General features: G+C 44.6%; 1 protein-coding gene across 2 annotated transcripts in view; it reads right to left on the bottom strand.

Moving 5' to 3' along the window:
* Window positions 1-477: 477 nt before the first annotated feature.
* Window positions 478-21,492, bottom strand: part of LOC126536453 (uncharacterized) — a 355,533-nt gene continuing 334,518 nt past the window's right edge. For both annotated transcript variants that reach the window (XM_050183418.3, XM_055073277.2), the window contains exons 14-15: window positions 17,545-17,727; window positions 478-8,102 (exon numbers count right to left, since the gene is read on the bottom strand). In XM_050183418.3, the coding sequence (XP_050039375.2) occupies window positions 17,566-17,727 (162 nt within the window). In that variant the 3' untranslated portion in view covers window positions 478-8,102; window positions 17,545-17,565. The remainder of the gene's footprint in view (window positions 8,103-17,544; window positions 17,728-21,492) is intronic.

Raw genomic sequence — 21,492 nt, 5'->3', positions numbered from 1 at the left:
GTGCTGCAGGTCATGTATATTGGATAAGTGCTGATTATATATTTGCTTTGTACAACTGAAAAGAACAGAAACTTCCTTTTCTATACTCCTGTTTTTTTCCAGAGCCGTTGCAGGCTCCTCAGCACAACAAGAAAACGTGCCTAAGACAAGCTACCCAGATGAAAGACTGTCTGCAGATGGCCTACCACTTTTCTGCTCACGGAAGCAGACAAGTTATGTACACAATATGGAAAAGCTTCTTTATGGCGATAATGTAATGCAAAAAAAAATAAATAAGCTACCAGCCAAAATAATAAAGGTATTAGGTAGGAAATAACTTGAAAAGAAATTAAATAATACATTTCAGCAGAACCTAGGCCTCTATTATGGTGGTATTTCCAAGAAATTTATCTTCCGACAATTGCAGTGACGTATAAACACAACCTTAGAGCTATCACAACAAAGGCATGCATGCACAAAGTGCTACAAAGAAGGATGGTCAGTTTCTCACTTTTTTATTTACAAGAACCAGAGCTCAGCTTCATCTTGCAGATCATACTTTGGCACTAACTTAAAATAAAAGCCCAACTCGTGCAGCAACAATTGCTTCCTCCAAATGAACACTGAAACAACACAGCCTTGCACTCCAGAACAGCTGACTGATCATGGTATGACCCACGGTTAAAAGCTGTTGCCGAGTGCCGCTGAAATATTGCATACGGCTATGTGGATTATATTTTCATGATCTGTCTAGTCATCAATTTTTTTCACAATAAAATTTCGCAATATAGTAAGCTTTTTCACAAGTTACTCCATCTGTTCAAGAATGTACCAGACTGTACACACAATCAAGACACAATTAAAGCTGTGGATTCGCTGGGTAACGCAGGTAACCAGTGCTTTACAAAATGGCGTGATGCACCTTTGCTTTTGCTTTGTGTCCAGCTTACACAAAAGCGTGTTTTCTGTCTGTCGATACTAAAACCACACTTTCTAAGATAAAACATAGAACCAAAGTACACATTTGACATTTTTTGTTCACGAACAAAAACCTATACTATGTCTGCTCAAGTACAACCATCTCTTGACCATTCCTGATTAACTGTGCTGTTACAGATGAATACCGAAAAATGTTGTGCTGACATTTTTGGAAGTTCTTTGGTATAGCTAGAGAAGCGTTGCTACAGGATACAAGTGTGCAACATGGTTATTTACGGAAGGCAAACTGCACTCCTACAGCAGGATTCAGCAGATGCAGTACTACACTTGCCCCAAGCACTGATATAGGTTGTTTAATTAGTGGCACGGTGTCATAAAATTGAAGCCATGCAAACGGGGTCTTTCATAGCAATATGTAGCAGTGCTCCGAGTTGGCACATATTAGAACAAGTGCAAAGCCACAACTATGCTTGCAAGTAGATCTCCACAACATCATCTAGACAGAAAAGAAATGGAATATGAAGTTAGGACAGGATTTGTACAGTACATTTGACTCAAGATCCAAGGACAATTGAAGGATTTCAAGGATGGCAAAGCTCAAAATTCGAGGAGACGGAATCAAACCTTGTTCTTGCACATAAACTAAATAGTAGTGAAATCTCCTCCCTAGCAGCATTTCCTGCAGCTAAGCAGCTTGAGTTGGACACATGTTTCAAGCTCTTTAGGTCACTTTTTATAAGCTAACTTTCCTATTGCAATTATGTCAGCCACCTTGACGGTTAGTCATGCCCAGCTTGAGCCAATTAAGATACCCGTCGTGCTAAAGCCAAGTGGCTAAAACTTACTTTCCACCAGGCAGAGCCAGGGCTAAAAAATGGAGCCATAATGGCTTCCATGTGAACCAACTAGCAAAACAACAAAATGGTGGCCCGGCTTGGTCGTTTGATCTTTGTCTAGCTCCACTAAAGCAATGGTAATTTAAACAAGCCTGTAACTTTGGTGGCTGTGGATGGCAATTGTTTAGCAACGCTCTACGGAAAATGTATCTAGGTTGGTTTCTTGAGTGCCCATGGCACAGCCACCGAGCAGAATTTGTTACTTTGAATGCTTGAAAGTCAGCCCCAGTTTTTAAGGTACTCAAGGAGCATGTTTATTTTCAAGGAGCTTTAAGGGCCCTTGAATCTGTTTTTCCAAATTTAAGGGTCTTAAAGTGTTTTGAGGAAAAGTATGAACACTGTAGTAACAAAGGTAACTTGAAAGTTGGTTAGCTGCAAACATTCAAGTAGCTTCCAAAACCAGGCCTTAATCATATCGGCCAGCTCATATAACCTGATGCCACAAAATGTTACACTAGCTATTCTTTCTCAAGATGAGTACAGCTTACAAAGGATAATTGTGATTTCTAGAGAAATAAATGCATTCATACAAAAAACGCATAAGGTTATCTGAAGCTGTGGTGGGAATCCAAACATGAAATATATTGTTGCACAGTATGATCCACAGATATGACTAATTAACGAGAGAGCGATGAAATAAAACTGTGGGTGAACACACTCAAATGAACAACTTACAAGGCAAAAGGAAATCAAGTACAAAGATAAAATGCAGAGATTAAAACAAGGATCTCCATCAAAATGCTGAAAGTAGTGATAAGCTTTAAATAATCACATTCGCCATCACTTGAACAGGAAAAGTGATTTAAGCAATGTGAACACACAAATGGATACTTGACAAACACAGTGGTTTGGGTGAAGTGGTGATGCACGATTTTATGTAGGCAGTCTTAAATATAAGCATAAAAAAAGGAAACTTAAACCTGTACATGACGTAATGGCAACTTTCAACTGCTTTTTTGTTTGTTTTCTTAAACATCAACAGCACTGACATATGATTCTTTTAAATATTCTAGTTCTTTTTCTGATGTCGCAACTTGAGGCTTTCACTTGCAAAGATCACCAAAGCGTGCTGTCACTTCTGCTTTAATAGTTCCTCTGATTAGCTAACTAGCTAATCAGAGGGACTATTCATAATGGTAGTTAATATCAGCTACCAGCTAATTGCATAACTTATTGCAGAGGAATTGACAGTCCATCACTTTGACCTTTGAATGTCAAAGCCTTCAGTTGCGATGTCAGAAAAATAAGTGGAATTTCTAAAAGGATGACGAGTGGACTTTTTTGTGCACCGATACAAATTACACAAAGTTGTTGTGTGTCATCTTTTTGTCATTGTGTGTTGCCCGTGCCACATCATGCCACATGATGTCAAAATAACAGTGCACTATTGCTTCCAAAAACAAGCTAGTACAGCCGACTCCCAACTTAAGGTTTACTTTGTTACTCAAGGAAGCCATTGTGGTGCAAATAAAGACAGAAGGCTCTGGGTGTTTCGTATGCGTCCCGACTTCCTTGAACACAATTCTGATGTGCAACGTACAGACAGTTTAAGGCTCCTCATTTTGTGCCCAAAAAGCAGTGCACATATGCCAAGCAGAACTTCCGACCAGACAAGCACGTTTTTTCGTGTTCATGTCTCAAACTAAACAAAGTTGTGTCACACTGCAGGGGACATGCCATGAAAGGTCTTTGAAGAATCAATTTTAACTAGTGGCAAGTACAAGTGTAATAGGGAGTGAAAAAGAAAAGACAGCTGTTCGTAAACACCACAGAGCAAGCACGCAGAATGCACAGAACATCAACTCTAGGAAAGCTTGGCCGCAGCACGAGAAAGTCTCTCGTACACCCACTTGAGATGCACACAATACGCCAGGGAACACCCAATTCACATTCAGGTGGCGAAACTGCAGCTACGTCAAGCATAAAAGTGGATATATTCTACTGAGCTGACTGACTATTCAAGAGACAAACTGCATTCAAAACACCTAGCAGACACAGCTGTTGTTTTTCAGAAATGGCAATTAACCGAATATGGTCCAAAATGAAATTACAAGTTCTTATATGAACACATAAGGTGCAGATATTCTATGGGACAGTAGAGCAAATGAGAATATCTTAGCCTCAAACACGTGGCTCGGTTCACGGCACAATCTGGCAGTGGTGGCCATAGACAGCAGCCTGAATACATCGAGCCCACTCTTGCCACGTGAATGTTCTCTCGTCAGCCATTTTGGCCACATTCCTCTGCTCTGGGAAGATGCTAGGACTGCACGAACCAATAGCGTTTGAACTGGATGACCTCGAAACGAATTGGAAACATAATTCGTCGACAACAAGTGTGACGTTTATTTTAGTTTACCAGCATTTTGAATTAGCCGAGTTTGCATTATCCATGAGTCAATTAATTAAAGTGAAAGCATCGGCTAGTTGGTTGTTCATCTTCAGGGCAGCGCTAGAGACGTGGACGCAGGAGGCGGCCATGTGCCTTCCATCTGTGTCTGTGCTTTCAGAGTGCTGCCTTGAAGATGAGTGAACCAAATTTGGCACATGTTTTAACGGACACCTTGCCTACATCACTAATTATGTTCTCCCTTTTGCAATGCACAAAAGTGCATATCATATTGACCGCAAATAAAGACGGGGACAGAGGGAGAGAACACATATACAGCACGGGCGGTAACTTTCAACTGTTTTATTCACGGCAGTCCGTGGGCATATATAAACATATAGAACATGCGCAGAACGCAGCAAACAAAAAAACTCATCAGCCTAGCGTGGCAATCAATTATAAAAAAAAATCTATTTCCGATTGAAACAACCTAATGGAAGTGTCACTAACACAGTCTTGGCCTTTCTTTTTTATGTGATAAGCCTCCATCAGTTCGCGTGCAGTCTGGTCCTGGCTTCTCCCCAGAATCTTTATCTCCTTAAAAAGAGGTGCACAGTGACAGGCATTGCAGTGTGCAGGCAAGTGCGCCAATTCATCTTTCGTTTACTTTTGTTCATGTTCCCTGGCTCGATCATTCAGGCACCGTCCTGTCTTCCCTATGTAGGACTTGCCACACACCAGGGGGATTTCGTACACAACTCCTACATTGCATTTTGCATACGGCTTGGTGTGGTTCTTGCCACAGCGTTGCCTTCCTTTAGGATCACGGGAGGTTTCGGGGCAGAACCGCGCCAGCTTAAAAGGGGCTGAAAAGACCTGCCTGCCACCTTCCTTAGGTTGTGAGTGACCCTGAGAATATACGGCACCACTTCAGGTTTTACGGCCATAGTAGTCGTCCTCACCCTTGCTTTGCTCCTAGATCCTTTTACCTTCTGCAGGAGGGTTTCCACCACTGGCATTACTATCAGGTCAGGGAACCCTGCCGTCTTAAGACGGGAAATCTGATTGTCAAAGGCAAGCTGCATCTTGTGCACACACGATTTGCGGAGAGCCGATTCTAAGCAGAGCACCGCTACTCCTCGCTTAACAACCTTTGACTGGGAGAAGTCATATGGCACCAAACCCTTCTGTGCCCGAGGGAAGTACTGTCAGCACGCGTGGATTTTAGCAAAGGAAATACGTAGGTCTAAAAAACTCAGGGAATTGTCGAGTGGAAGTTCGTGAGTAAAAGAAAGCCCTTTACCAAGTTGTTTAAAGATGGCTAGAATGCTTTCACAAGAAGTTAAACTTCCTTGCCTGTTAAAAACAATTAAAAAGTCATCCATATACCTAAAAGTATTAAAATGTTTAAAAACTCCCCCCAAACACCTGATCAAGAGCTTTGTCAATGGTAGCTAAAAAAATGTTACACAAAAGTGGCGCAATGCACGAGCCGATGCAGATTCCACGTTTCTGCAGAAAGAAGTGTTCGTCATAACTGATAAAAGTGCTATTAAGATAGGTTTCTAAAAGAGTTAAAGGATCTTCCACCGAAATACCAACTGAATTCCGGAAGGGAATAGTGCCATGTTCTTCAGTGCACGTCCTCACAGCAACAAATATATCTGTATGAGGAACGGAGTAGAAAAGCTCTCCATCACCCGAAAAGGCCTGACCTATTACCGCCCGTGCTGTTTATGTGTTCTCTCCCTCTGTCCCCTGTCTTTATTTGCAGTCAATATGATGTGCAGCAAACACCAACTGGGCCAATGTGAAGTTCTTCTGAAGCACAAAAGTGCACTCAGGACATGTAGATTATCCCTTCAGAGCACAGTTAAGGAGGCAGCCACCCGAGTAGAGTCACTTGCTGCAACCAGATTTCAGTTGCTCAAAGGACCGACTGCAGCAACGCACGCTTCCTAGGATACTGCGACTGTAGACTGGCCAACAATGTTTTTGAAGCTCATGAGTGCATGCCTGCCACCCTGTCATGAACTCTCATGAAAACTCTGCGAACTTGACAAAAAGGTGGGGGGGGGGGTGAGGAATAGCACACATTTTTTTTTAATTGTGCCACTTGCTCACACCTTTCGAAGGATACATACAGACTTTATTAACGGTCATTTAGCTTTAAATGCAGCACCCAAGCAGCAGTCAAGACAGCAGATACTGACAAGCAATACGTTTTTACATCACAGTGGTCTATTTCAGGGACTTTGCTGCTGCGGATTATTTTGCCAGCTCAAGGAACTTTTCTGAATGAACTTGCACAAAGGAAGCACACCCTAGTTTAGATGGTGCCTTGCTCTGCCACTCATGCCATCGGTGCCAAAACATAAAACAAATGTGTAATTTTAATGGAGGTACCTCCTGTGCTTGCAGAATAGAGCATTTTCTGTTATAATGCGAGGGCTTTGACAGTGCCAGCTGACAACTGCGATATGGATGAAAGTATATACACATGTATCAAGTCTTGCATAAATAGGTCTACACGACTCTTGCAGCTAGCTCATTGCCACCCAAATTTTGCACGGAGGCATGGGCAAAATTTTGCTTTTTCAGTTTATTACCACATTTTGCAAGCGTTACTTGCTTTATTCAGTTCGAATAAATCCAAAGTGTGCATTGTCTATGACAACGGCATTAAAAAAATTTTTTGTTTGAATTGCTGCAGCGAAATGGTGGTATCTGTGACAGCGACGATACAATGCGTCTTTCACTGTAGCGGAGTCGGATGATGTCACCGTTTTGTTGCAGCAAAACCAACATTGCTTTAGCACAGTCGCCACAGGCGATGTGCACTTTGGCTTTATTGGGAATGAAACAAGCAAGCTGGCAACCATGCCAGCTGGCATTATAATGGAAGCTCAAATGAGATGCCAAAAGGAAGTGCACAAGACTAAGTGCTGAACTAACAACTGTGCGTGCTTCTCTTTTCTGTGCCGTCCATCCCACTTGCGCTACTGTTATAATGGACATCAACCAGCTCGGGGCAGTTTTACACCCAAGGCATGTAATGATGCTCACAAATCAAACTGAACCCCACCGCAAAGTGCAACCTCTCCTGCACAAAGCTTGGGTGGGAATGAGCCAGCTGGAAGAGTCATGTGGACCTATTTACGCAACACTTGCTACAACAAGATGGAACAACCAATAACCAGAATTTTTGCAATTGATAGAAAAGGCGAAAGGTCTGGCGTAAAACATCAAAGAGTTGAACCAAATTCCCTCTTTGTCGAAACAAGCAAAGAAAAGTGAAACAGGCAGCTAGGATAAAAACTGCAAGTCATGTGGACAATGGTGTAGCTACCCTGAGAGCACACTGATGGCGCTGGTGCCAAGCAACTTTTGCGGAATGTCACGAGGTGAACTGTGGGGGAATAAATTAGGACTTTTCTCTCTCGTGTTCTCCCTCCGTGGTCCTACACTTGGTCTTTTCACCTCTTCCTGCATACGCTTTCATCAGTGACAAATATGTGTGTGGATTATAATTAAATATGTGTTTACATTGCATGCACATGCACACGTACACACACATAAGCACAGACATGTATACACACCAAGTTTCATGATGTCAAGAAATGGTGCAACTGAATGAATAAAATCATTTGTTCACGGCTAAAAACTAAACACAAACATCTGTATCTAAAACTATAGCTAAGAGAGGCAAACTAAGCAAATAAAAATAACTTTTCTACACAGGCATAAAAAATGTGAGGCTGATGCATGTCAGCGCACTTGTGTTACAACGATGCTAAAAAGCCGTCCATCAGTGGGCAAAACAGCCCTATTGCGCTGGATGTGTTGTGCGTGGAGATGCCACCACAAGGGCACAGCAGTTCCCAGTGCTTGTGGACGGTCAGACGCTGCAAGCAAGGCTCTGCAGAAACAAGGTGGTGGTTCCCTCGCTGGCAGATGACCTGCAAGCAGCGAGTCATTCGAGGTTGTTTGAGCACATCACCTAATGGAGTGCATGTACGCCAGAATGAAATAAAAAGCCCACCTCCTACGCCTCACTTCGTGAAAAGGGCACAGGCAGGTTCCCCGTGAGACAAGCCCAAGTATCAATTGGGGCAACACTCATTTTGTGCACATCACAAACAAACACAGCCAGGCACTTGACCGCTGTCGCATCAAAGCCTCTGTGAATTAATTAGCACACTGTCACGCCAAGTGGGGAACGCAGAGAGAAAAATTTCTCTTCTACAATCCAACGATACGATCACAGCATGGCATGAATTGGAAAAATTCCACGGCCAAAGCTGCTGCGTAGCGAATGCTTTTGCATGCCATCACATGCAATGAGAGCGACCAACCCGTACCACTTCGGCAGCTGCCATGCCAGCTGGCAAGCAGTGACATGCTGTTGCCGGCTTTATTTATTGCCATGGCAATTACACTGCAGGTGGCCATTGCCACAGCCGTGAGGTTCCGTATAAAGTCCAAGTGCGATAAGATCATGGCTGCATGCCCCGTGCTGCAGGTGCAAGGGAGAGAAGGACCTTCTCGCTCAGTGCGCCTCTTCCTGTCCAGCTGTGCGTGCCCCATCTTGGGGGTAACTTGCTGTGGGTGCAAAGCTTGGCTTCTTGTGCGCTGCGTCGGAACAAGGTGCCGCCAAAAAGGGGAATTCACTCAGTGCTGCTGCCCTTGATTACGCCAGCAGGCGTTTGCAGTCATAGAGTGTTTCTGTTTGCATGTGCCCACGTGACACCATGCTTGTCAATTTAATTAGTATGCTAATGGTTACAGCAATTTATATGGCTGATAGAACTATGAACTTTGCTTCATGTAGTTGTTTGCCATTGCTGTCAATGGTTTGCCTTTCGGGCAAAACTGACTTTTCTCTCTTGTCAGTGGCTCTGGTTTTTGCAATGCCTGGCACATTGGCACTGAGCCAGCAAGCATGCCAATTCTTTCCCTGTGCCTGCAGAACGGGAGAGACACAGAGAGACTAAGGCTTGCACTGCCTTGCGGTCGGTCCACAAAACATGGCAAGTGCAATGCAAGCAACTTGACAGCCATTGCAGTGACGGAAGCGCTGTTTGAGCGTGGTGCATACATGACGACTTGTTTCTTGCGCCGTGTTTGCTTCAGTGGCTTCACAGTCCACAGGTGTGGACTATTATGCCACAGCAGCAATAGGTGCTATCATTCAAGTGGAAGCTGTATACAGTAGAACCCCGCTGTTACGTTCCTCACTGCTGCGTTTTCCCGGCTGCTACGTCGTTTTCATCCGGTCCCGGCATAGCTTCCATAGGGTCCAATGTATAAGGAACCCCGCTGTTACGTAGTAGCTGTGAAAACGTTCCCGCATGATGCGTCGCAACCCGAACCCACCCGGGCTAAAGTAGGCAACATGCTCCAACCGCCATTTTGGCTTTTGACGAGTTTTTACCGGGCTTGGCTATGGAACTGGCTGCAAAAAGCCGCACGCCAGTTCGAGAGGCCGCCACTAGGTGGCCATTCGTGAAAAATGATCTCACTATCATCACTGTGATGACGGTCACCGCATGGTTTGTTGGACGGGTCGACTCACGGAGAAAGGAAACTCGGGAGAGGCCCTGACGTCACTCTTTGTGAAGCTATAGCTAAAGGGAAGCCGGAAGTTGGCATTGATCATGGCGTTGCTCCGCCTATCGGGCCGCCTCTCCTCTTTTGTTTACATTTCTCGCGAAACCACGCCGCGCTGCGCGCAACCGGGCTGCTCGGACGCGCGTACTTCGCAGCAATACTAAACAATCGTAAGCACGTTAGCATGATTACGCCAAAGAGGGCAACATTTCCCGCGGATATTCCTTCGTCCGTTGCCATTGCCGTGGCGCGGTGACGAGGAGGAGCACGAGCCGCATGATGCCGGGGAGTTGCCAAATCCTAGCTTTGGAGAAGCCGTCGCGGCTCTGGACCTCCTCCGCAGGTACGTCGCACCTCACAGCGACGCTGACAGCAATGCGGCCTTCCAGGCTATTGAGAAACGTGTGGTGATTTCTAGCGACCGAAAGAAACGGCAAGCCACCATTCTAGACTTTTTTGTGGAAATAAATAGTCTATAGTTGAAGCTGCACTTTTTTCATTCATTTTCGGAGCTTTCCTCACTGTTGCGTTTTCCCGGCTGTTACGTTTTTTTTCCTCGGTCCAGTGAAAAACGTATGAACGGGGTTCCACTGTATTTAAAAAAAAGATAGACCAAGGCTTAAAGAGGAAACAAGTTGATGTAGGTAAGGAGTTAGGCCTAGTACCGCCCACTTTGTACACCATTGCTGGCCAGTAGTGGCCAGCAATTGTACAAAGGCCCAAATCATGCGGAAGGTACAGCACTTCATTGTGAATGCGACAGAAGCCAGGGCTCCCAACTTTGTGAAAGTAGAGGAAGTTCTTTTCTGGTTCAAGGAAATTACAGTGGATGTTGTAAACATTGAAGGTAAACTAATTGGTCAAAAGCCATCTAGCTACAACACACTTTCTCTTGGTGTAGAAAATTTCCAAGTACTTGGAGATTGGATTTACTGGTTCAAGGCTTGACATGCAAATCTTGCATAAAAGACCATTACAAGTGAACAGAAGAAAGCCAACCCTTCTAATGTACATGACTGAACGATGAGTACATTGCCACCACTTCTCACAGGATATGAAGCTCGCAACATTTTCAATTTTGATAAGGCCGGCCCCTCCTATAGGCTGCAGCGCAAGAAGAATCTATGTTCAAGGTCAGGGAGAAGACCGAGCAGTGCATTGCAGTTTTGTTCTGTTGCAATGTCGATGGTTCTTAAAAAATTCAACTGACCATTGTTGGAAGATACTGAAAGCCTCAAAACTAGCTGTTTGCTTGCCTTGTACTTATCAGGCAAATAAGAAAGCGTGGATGACAGGGTTACATTTTCTGACCTACTTGGACTTTAAAACGTCAAGGAAAAACCAGAATTATTTTGTTTAGCGCAAAACAACGGACACGAGAAAGACGACAGGACAAGGCGTTACCCTCAACAGACATCGTTTTATTGCGTCACTCCTTTTCGAGAGCAGAATCTAGAAGAACATGCGCAGTGAGCACCATGTGCAGGGACCCCCAACATCCGATCGCCAGAGCGCACTCATGCGACAGAATCCAAAAAAGCATATTAAGCGCTGTACAAGGTTAAAGAAGGCACACTAATGCGCTATGACCCAAATGACTGTATGAAGAAAGCTTCTGATAATTCTCGGGCGGTGGTAGTATCACGAAACATAGCTTTGCACTTGCATATTTTGCAATGTTGAGCCAAATGGGAGCCTGTGCCTGTCGGTATGGAACGCTCATGTTCTCTAAGGCTCTCGTTAACACAGTGGCCTGAGTGACCTACATACGCTTTGGCACATGACAACAGAATCTTATATACCACACTGATGCTGCAATCTACAAACTTCGCATGGTTCTTTTCGCAATCTGTTTTTTTACTTGTTTTATAAATATGGCTGCACAACATTGACAGTTTCTGAGGAGCAGAAAACACCACTGGGATTTCGTATCTAGTGGCGACATTCTTTATATTGTGAGCCACTCTATGACAATACAGGACAACTTCAGGCCGCTTCTTTTGTGTAATACAGTTACTTTTGTGCCGCTTCCCTTTCAGTTTCTGAAGCAATACCACAGAGACTGACATCACCACCAGACTTGGGTAACCTGCAGCCTATTTAACTGTGCAATGAAACTCTGGTTCGCAGTGTGATGACAGGATTTCATTAATGAAGATTCTAGACACATCAAAGCAATGGTGCGTTTTACAATCTTTGAGTGTGCAGACGCATAAGGTAAAGGTTCCTTACGTGCACGTGGCGAGTACATCCAACAGGCGGGACCTGTTTGTAAGGATAGCTGCAAATCTAAAAAATGGAGTTTGCTGTCCATAGATAGCTCATGTGTGAAAGTTAAATTTTTGCCATTGTCACTGTACAGAGTTAAAATGTCAGCTACCGTAACAGAGCATTTGTTGTTAGTCTGCTTTATCACAACAAGAAAATCATCAACATATCTAAAATGTGAACGATGTCATTGTTTAAAGCACTCTTAAGAGTGCGGTCAACAAACGATAAAAAAATATTACAAAGAGCAGGCGCCACAGATGAACCAATACACACACCATTTCTTTTAAAATAAATAGCTTATTTTCGAACCAGATAAAAATTGCACTTGTTGCAGGCTGCAGGTTACCCAAGTCCAGTGGTGATGTCAGTCTCTGAGGTATTGCTTCAGAAACTGAAAGGGAAGTGGCACAAAAGTAACTGTATTACACAAAAGAAGAGGCCTGAAGTTGTGCCGTATTGCCATAGAGTGGCTCACAATATAATGTCGCCACTACATACCAAATCCCAGTGGTGTTTTCTGCTCCTCAGAAACTGTCAATGTTGTGCAGCTATATTTCTAAAACAAGTAAAAAAACAGACTGTGAAAAGAACCATGCGAAGTTTGTAGATTGCAGCATCAGTGTGGCATATAAGATTCTGCTGTCATGTGGCAAAGTGTATGTAGGGCAGTCAGGCTGCTAGGTTAATGAGAGCCTTAGAGAACATGAGCATTCCATACCAACAGGCACAGGCTCCCATTTGGCTCAACATTGTAAAATATGCAAGTGCAAAGCTATGTTTCGTGATACTGCGATTTTGAAAAAGAGCTGTGAAGAATAAAAATGGGCTGAAGTGCATTTGGCAGGCATTCTCAGATCATGGACAGCTGGTTGCCATTATCCCTCAAGAGAAGAGTGAATAACAGCTGTGTCGTACCAGTACTCACCTACGGGGCAGAAACCTGGAGGCTTATGAAAAGGGTTCTACTTAAATTGAGGACGACGCAACAAGCTATGGAAAGATGAATGATGGGTGTAACATTAAGGGTTAAGAAGAGAGTCGATAGGGTGAGGGAACAAACGCGACTTAATGACATCTTAGTTGAAATCAAGAAAGAGATATGGGCATGGGCAGGGTATGTAATGAGGAGGGAAGATAACTGATGGTCATTAAGGGTTACGGACTGGATTCCAGGAGAAGGGAAGTGTAGCAGGGGGCGGCAGAAAGTTAGGTGGGCGGATGAGATTAAGAAGTTTGGAGGGGCAACATGGCCACAGTTAGCACATGACCGGGGTAGTTGGAGAAGTATGGGAGAGGCCTTTGCCTTGCAGTGGGTGTAGCCAAGCTGCTGCTGATGATGATAAGTGTGCTTTGTGTGTCAATGTATGTATTCATGTCTTGTGCCCCAGGAACTGTGCCAAGAGGGTAAACAGTTACCCCCTTCAGTTCAAATCCATTGTCCGGCACAGATCTGTGGTCGCATTTACAAAGACGTGCTGGCCTTGTTCTTGCGATGAATCAACAGAGAGCAGCTGGACATGACAGACACTTTGCCCCTGAGCGGCACATTTACGTGAAATGTCGCCATTTTCAACAAAAGTTGCAGAAGTACTGAATGCTGGGAGAGTTGGTATTCCATGCTGACGAAGAAAAGAAAATTAAATTATAGGGTTTTACGTGCCAAAAGCACGATCTCATTATGAGGCACGCCGTGGTGGGGGACTCCAGAAATTTGGACCTACCTGGGGTTCTTTAACCCTTTGAGGGTCAATGACGTAGCCGCGAACAAGTTAAAAATGGTCTATGCCGTATATTTACGGTGCCATCTGTACGTTTAAAATGCACACCAATTTCCTAACCTTTTTTTTTCTGGCATGTGCTGCCACTATGTGGGAATACAGGGAATTTTTTTTTCTCGTGCCTCCCTTTCTCGGTTTTCGTTGGACGGTTTGTTTCAGAGCTAGCTTGCTTTAGCGCATCTATATACTGCCGCTCGCGCATTGGTGTGTGCACGCGCGTGCAGGCGGCGGTTTAGGTTTTGTTCCGCGGGTGGTTTTGGTTTCTTGTGCTCGCAAAACTGATGGCCGTCTCGTTACTAATCGCTCCAAGGGCGACCGACTGTTTCTCGCTCGTTTAGTGCTAACAGGGCTGCGCATAGGAAGGATGCCACCGTGCATGCGTTTCCTTTTCTTTTCTTTTTTTGGAGACGCGCAAAAAGTAACTGCCTCTGGTTGGCAATGTAAGAGTCATCGGACGATCTCGCCGCTGCCACCATTTGTTAGAGTTGTCGGCCGATCTACGAGCTGTAGGCCGATCTCACCGCTGCCATTCAGATGTAAGATTTGGCAGTCGTAGCTGTAGGAAGGAGCTTGACTCTTCGTCGGGACTTAGGAGAACAGGATTTATTTACATGTTATTTACAGTTGAACATGAATACATCGACAGTCTAGCATGACTCTCAAATGGTGCCCACAAGACGGGCATACAGCAAACAGCTTACGAGCACACAGCTCACGAGTACATTTCGAGCACGACAATGAGCACGCAGCTCACGAGTACATTTCGACCACGACAACGAGCATGACGATGAGCACACTCTAGCAGCTGACAATCGCTGCTTATAAGCACTTGGTCCCCCCTTGATTCCAAGGGGATGGAAACGTTCGTCCAGTAATTGTAAACATGCCGCCTCTCCCCGGGATGGCTTACACACACACACACATGCACACACACACACGCACACACACACACACACACACACACACACACACACACACACACACACACACACACACACACACACACACACACACAGGTGCGTGGCCTGGAGCCGACGTCAGAGGGGCTTCGTAGAACTCGGAGCCGACCCGGGTAGCGCGCCCGGGTAGTACATTGTCTTGTGTCTTGGTCAGCGCATAGGAAGGAGCCTACGACGACGTTCCCGCGGCAACTCCCCCCCCCATAGCAGATCAGGTCCGCGTTGGGGAGTTCGGTAACAATAGTTGGCCCGCCGAACTCATTCTGTCACAACGGCGACGAGGCTAGAGTGTAATGGTGGCGGTTTCAGCAGAAAGCCTGCTTCGTCAAACGCATCCTAGCTGAAGCGACGGCGAGTGGAGGACGTGCGTATGGTTCCCAACACAAAGTCGACTTAGTCACACCGTGGCTAGAGGTTGGCGGCAGCGTTCCAAGATGAGGTTGCCACCGCTGGCGTAAATGGCTGGCAAACTTGCACTGCAGCTGGCCATTCTTAACAGCAATAAGATGAAAGATTAGCGGAAGCTTGTCACACGTTCTGCTTTTTTGACGGGCACACAACCACAGTTTTCTTGAGTGCGCTCACCTACCCAGTTCGATTACGCTATGGATGTAAATATTAGAGTACGAGCAGGAACATTTCACACTTGCGAAATATTTTCGTGTACGCATGTTTTAAGCCTCATGTGTACAATGCATCAAATTTTTAATTGTTATAAGTTTATTCCTTTATTTTATTGTTGTTATTCACAAATAAACAGTGCATATATACCAACGCAAAGTATCTTTTTCTTACCTTACAGTCACCCTAGAAAAATTATGGTAATTTTTTTTCGAAATAGGTCCCTCAGAAGAATTGGAATCTGCAATAAAAGAAATCGATCCTGGGCCGTCCCATATGGTGAAAAATATCGACCCTTAAGGGGTTAATGTGCACTTAAATCTAAGTACCACGGGTGTTTTCGCATTTTGCCCCCATTGAAATGCGGCCACCGTGGCCGGGATCCATTCCCGTGACCTCGTGCTTAGCAGCCCAACACCATAGCCACTAAGCAACCACGGCAGGTACTGATGAAGGACAGCGCAATAATCAAGGGATGAGAAATAAACACGACATGAGCGCAGCTTCTAGTGGCTCTTCGAGCAGGACAAATGAAGCATGAATACTGTTCACTGCCGCAGTAACCACACAAGCCCATCGGCCCGCCTTGAGGCATGTCACAGTGCTGGTTCTCTCTTTTCAATGTTTTCCAAAACCGTAGTCTTCATTGTCGTTCGCTTCCATGAGAAGAGCCCAGCTTCAAGCTTCCGCTCTGCCTTTTTCTTTTCGGCCCCCCCCCCCCCCCCCCCCCCCCCCGCATTTTTTGGCATCTTCATGCTGCCCAGCTTCAGTGAGTGTATGCTGGCGTGTTATTAGTCTTGGGTTTTGACGAAGCTGGTCTAAGAAGCATGTGTCGAGCAGGCTGGTGGTATGCCGGTGTCATATGAAGCGCACTTCGAGTGCTGCTGACGAGTATTTGCACTTCTTTAGCATGTCCCAGAGCGTGCCATAGAAGGTATCTATATTTTCCCAGGCATCTGTGTATGTTGGTGGAACCAGCTAGGTTTGTATACTTCATTGACCAGATGCACAAAGTGGCCTCTGAGTGCCTCTGATGGTATCGAAGGAGCAGTAGGCCTCTGCGTCCATCATCAAGGAAGCAAGAATAACCCATGCTTGAGTACCAAAGTGGTACAGAAGCGTGCATACCTTGGTTTCTTCTGAAGTGGAGGTAAGATCTGACGTGAATGCAGAGTCCCCAAATTGAAGTAGACACGCTGGCCATTGACTTTGGTCGTTGAATGAGAAGGGGGGTGGACAGTAATGCTTGCGATTACTGATGAAGTTGCGGGCATCTCTGTCTTTGTCTTTAGTGCTGTCTATATCAGTGGTAAAAGCAATGTGCCTCATGCATTAACAGTGGGGTCAGCTGGCCATGAACAGTGGGTGATAAGAGTAACATAGACATCAAGTGGAAGGCATCACTACAAAATCGTGGCTTGTATCTTGATCATTCTGATGCTGTCGTTAAAGAGAGATGGAAGTAAAGTCAATGCACCCACCGAATCTTAAACATAACAAAAGTCAGCCAAGCAGTGATAGCCAAACAATCACGCAATTCTTTGCGAGTCATTGTCGTGCTTCACTTTGCCCTCGTTGGTGCAAACATTAAGGGTGTAGTGGGCCCCACTTGAAGCTGCTTGAAAAAATTGCCCTGACTGTGTCACTACTTAACACATAAATCAATAAAACAATGCATATCTGATAAAAAAAGCCGCACGAAAAGTTACATAAACTGCAAATGCAGTCTTTATGAGTTAGTGGCTTGCATTGGTTTGTCCTGTAGTTTGTGCATTGTCGGCAACTACAGTCGACATGCGTTACTTTGTGCCTGACTGGAACGACAAAACTGATACAATTATCCGGCGGGTTGAATTAAACAAGAAGCGGAAAAATCACCAAAGGTGCCCGATTCATTTGGCAGTATTTTCCCGATTCTAAGACACCACTGAACCCAACACGTACCCACTTTGTACATGTCCAAAGCAGATAACTAACACAGAAATTACATTAAAGCTTTTAAAAGAAAGAAGAACTCGAATGCAGACCCGATTTTTCAGCAAAAGAAAAAAATGAGTAAGAACATGTGTTGAAAATGCTAGAATATGGGTTGCAGAACAACGGCCAGTTCCCTAAAGTCAGCTTCACTGCAATACATCTAAAGTTCCTTCAAACATACTCACAGCCTGTGTAAACTGGCAATGCTAGAGAGCAGTAGGCATCTTGCGGTTGGCTTGACTGCCACCAGATGGTGGGCTCTGGTGGGGCGTGCTTGCATCGCCGGCCCCACCTCCGCCGTGCAGGTTGTGCAGTAGCTGCCTTAGCGCAGGGCAGCCAGACACGGCCTCGGGCTCAGCCTCCAGTGTCTGCAACGGGTGCGAGTCATCACAAGCACATCACTGGGTCATCACAGCAGGACGCGGGGGACATGAGACATAAATGAATCATTTTACAGGCTATTCCAGCTAACATACTGAAAAAAGATGGATCATATTACGCAAACATGCATATATTAGTCTCAGTTCATTCAAGAAGCTATCAGTTTTGATGACAAATTAACTTGGGTAATAACAATTATTTATATAACTCGTGAATTCTGTCCTAATTGATGTCAACTAGACTGCAGACAATTATGAGAAACATTGAACTGGTATGCCCTCAGCAAGATTCAATTGGTAGTGTGCTTAGTTTCCCAAGCTGAAGAAGAGATCCTGCGAAACATAAAAATCATGTGAATGTGCACTCACACAAAAAGCAGTGGGAGATAAAGATAATGACAACGATAAAGACAAAGATAAAAACATACAGCAGTGCTGTGCATTGGGAACTTCGAGTGCATTTCAGTACAAGCAGACAAGGACAGTGCACTCACCGTTCAGGAATATTTTTTTTATTTGTTTATTCAGTGTCACAACCTGTCCCTGAAAAGGCTAAAGGAATCTGTGCATGAAACAGATGGATGGATGTGTGTTGTTTAGTGGCGCAAGGGCCAGGTGTGGCCAAAGAACGCCATGGCTGATAATGTTGTGTTAAGCGCTGATTTGTGAGTTGCAATGGTGGGATGTAACATGGCTGTAAAGTGGCCTAAAATCAATCAGTATAATTGAAGCATGAAATTATATGTATATAGTATAAAATTATGATAGTGATACATGTAGTGGTCTATGGATATAGTACGCATGATAAGTGATCATGGGGCTAAAATGCAAGAATACGGAAATAGCACCCATGCCTCCTGGAGGCCTTTGAGCCCAAAGGCTGGGAGGCAGGTGCTTTCTTTTAATGCAGCTACCGCAGCAGAAACCTCAGTTAAGAGGCCGTGCTACGGATTTCCTGGTGCTATAACATGAAAACTATGTACATCTTTTAAAAATTCGAACAAGGATTGATACTTAAAGGGAGGTTCCATACCTATGATCATTAGAGGATGAAGTTGAATTTGTTGCCGGTGTGGTAATGGAAAATACTTTTTCCTATGAGTGTCTAATTCAGTGCATTGCAGCAGGATGTGAAGCACGGTAAGTGGCTCACCACATTTATCACACATGGGTGGATCACCACCGGACAAGAGGTATGTGTGTGTGCTGTATGTGTATCCTATCCTAAGTCTGCAAAGTGTTACTTCTGTATGGCGGTTCTTTGATACCGGCGGCCAGTTGCCAAGATACGGCTTGATAACATGTAGTTTATTTTCTGTTCCTTTGTCCCACAAGCGCACCAGGAAGCCCTTAGCTTTTTTCTTATCGAGGGCTTGAGGTCCATTAGAGGGACAGTCGTGGAAGTGTTCTAAGCGTTCGTGTGGGCGGATGTGGCTAGCTGGTCAGCCAACACGTTTCCTTCAATGTCTCGTGCCCCAGCACCCAGCATACCAAGATATGCTGCTTGGACGCATAGGTGGCGCGTAATACTGAGCAAAGAGATATAATTACAGGGTTTTTATATTTTTTAACAGTTCTCAAAGCGTTTACGACGCTCAAAGCGTCTGTGTATACAACTGCCTTTGGGATATTAAATTCTTTTATGTGTTTAACCGCAGCCAATATCGCGTAGGCCTCTGCTGTGAAAATACTTGTGTTAGGGTGCAGAACACCGGTATCCGAAAGTGATGGACCGACTGCTGCACAAGAAACGCCAGAATTACACTTCGATGCGTCTGTAAAAAATTCAGGAGAGGAGTATTTGTGCTGTAATTCAAGGAAATACATTCGTATATGCGCGATAGGCGCGCGCTTTGTAACAGCTACGAAAGATGTATCACAGTTGTATCATAGGTTGCCATGTATCATAGGTTGCCACTACTACGGCGGGGGCCATGTAGCAGGGGGCATAAGATGCTATTCAAGCAGTGTAACCCTTGTTTCTTCGGCTATGTCTCTAACATGCAGTGAGAAAGGCTGTGCCACTGTGGACCGGTTGCGAAAAAGTTGAGAACTGAACAAATCGTTTATAGTGGAATACGCGGGGTGCTCACTGTTTGCGTTCACTCTCAGAAAGTACATGAAAGATGAATATGTTCTCTGCAGTTGAAGTGACCACTCATCCGATTCAACATACAGGCTTTCCACTGGGCTTGTTCTAAAGGCGCCTGTGGACAGGCGAATTCCTAAGTGGTGGACAAGGTCTAGCATCTTTAGAGCAGTTGGAGTAGCAGACTGGTAAACTATGGCTCCATAGTCTAGTTGTGTGCGCATGGGGTTTTTATAAAAGCTCATGAGGCATTTTCTATCACTGCCCCAGGTTGTGTGTGACAGCACCTTTAAGATATTCATTGTTTTCATAAATTTGTTCTTAAGATACTTTATGTACTGTACAAAAGTTAATCTTGCGTCTAAAATTATGCCTAAGAATTTATGTTCCCTGTTTACAGGCTGACGCTCACCATGCAACACAATTTCAGGATCAGGGTGCAGGCCTCTTTTTCTATAGAAAATGACACAGGTGCTTTTTTGTGGGTTCAGTCTGAACCCGTTCTCATCAGCCCATTTGGAGACCTTGTTAAGACCAAGCTGGACCTGTCAGTCACAGATTGCAAGAGAACTTGATTGAAATCCTATCTGCACATCGTCAACATATGTTGAATAGAAGATGTTATGTGGTATGTGTAGACGAAAGAATTCATTTTTACTATAAAGAGCGTGCAGCTGAGCACCCCGCCCTGCGGCACTTCAGTTTCCTGTACAAATTTCCGTGACAAGACATTGCCCACTCGGAACACGGAATGTGTGATTAGACAGATAACTTTTGATAACATTGAATATATTACCACGCATACCTAAGTGTGAGAGGTCTCTCAATATCCCGAACCGCCACGTAGTATCATAGGCTTTCTCCATATCAAGGAATACAGATAAGAAAAACTTCTTATGGACAAAAGCTTCATGGATACGTGCCTCAATACGTATAAGATGGTCACTGGTAGATCGACCGTCCCGAAAACCGCACTGGTATGGGTCGAGCAATTTGTTTGACTCTAGGAAGTGTAGTAGGTGACAGGTAATCATTTTTTCGAATACTTTGCAGAGGCAACTTGTTAGCACTATAGGTCTGTAACTTGATACAGAGGAAGGATCCTTTCCGTGCTTCGGAATTTGAATTATAAGAGCCTCCTTCCAAACAGAGGGGATCTCTCCGGAAAACCATATAATGTTGTAAAGGGAAAGGAGGGTTTTCTGTGTTTCGGATGGTAGTTGTTTTAAAATCTCATATATTACACGGTCTGAACCTAGGGTGGATGTATTACAACAGTTCAGTGCTACCTGCAGTTCTGCTATGCAGAATGGTTCGTTGTACGCCACACTTTTAGCAGATTCCCTCTCTAACTTTTGCTTCTCTATTCGCATTTTGTACTTTAGGAAGGTTTCGGAGTAGTGTGAGGAGCTGGATATATGTTCAAGTGTGCACCAAGAAAGTTGGCTTAATCTTTCAGGCTTTCTCCGTGGCTATTTACTAAAGGCAGGGAACACGTTTGTTGCCCATTAACTTTCTTCACTCTATTCCAGACTTTTCTCTCATCTGTGTACGAGTTGATGCTTGATTTAAACTTTGCCCAACTCTCTCGTCTTGCTTGTCGGCGCGTACTCCTTGCCTGGGATTTGACAAGTTTAAAGTTTTCCAGGTTTCCTGCTGTTGGA

The sequence above is a fragment of the Dermacentor andersoni genome, chromosome 3 (assembly GCF_023375885.2).
Source record: "Dermacentor andersoni chromosome 3, qqDerAnde1_hic_scaffold, whole genome shotgun sequence".
NCBI lineage: Eukaryota > Metazoa > Arthropoda > Arachnida > Ixodida > Ixodidae > Dermacentor > Dermacentor andersoni.
This window is presented reverse-complemented; position numbering and strand designations above follow the sequence as displayed.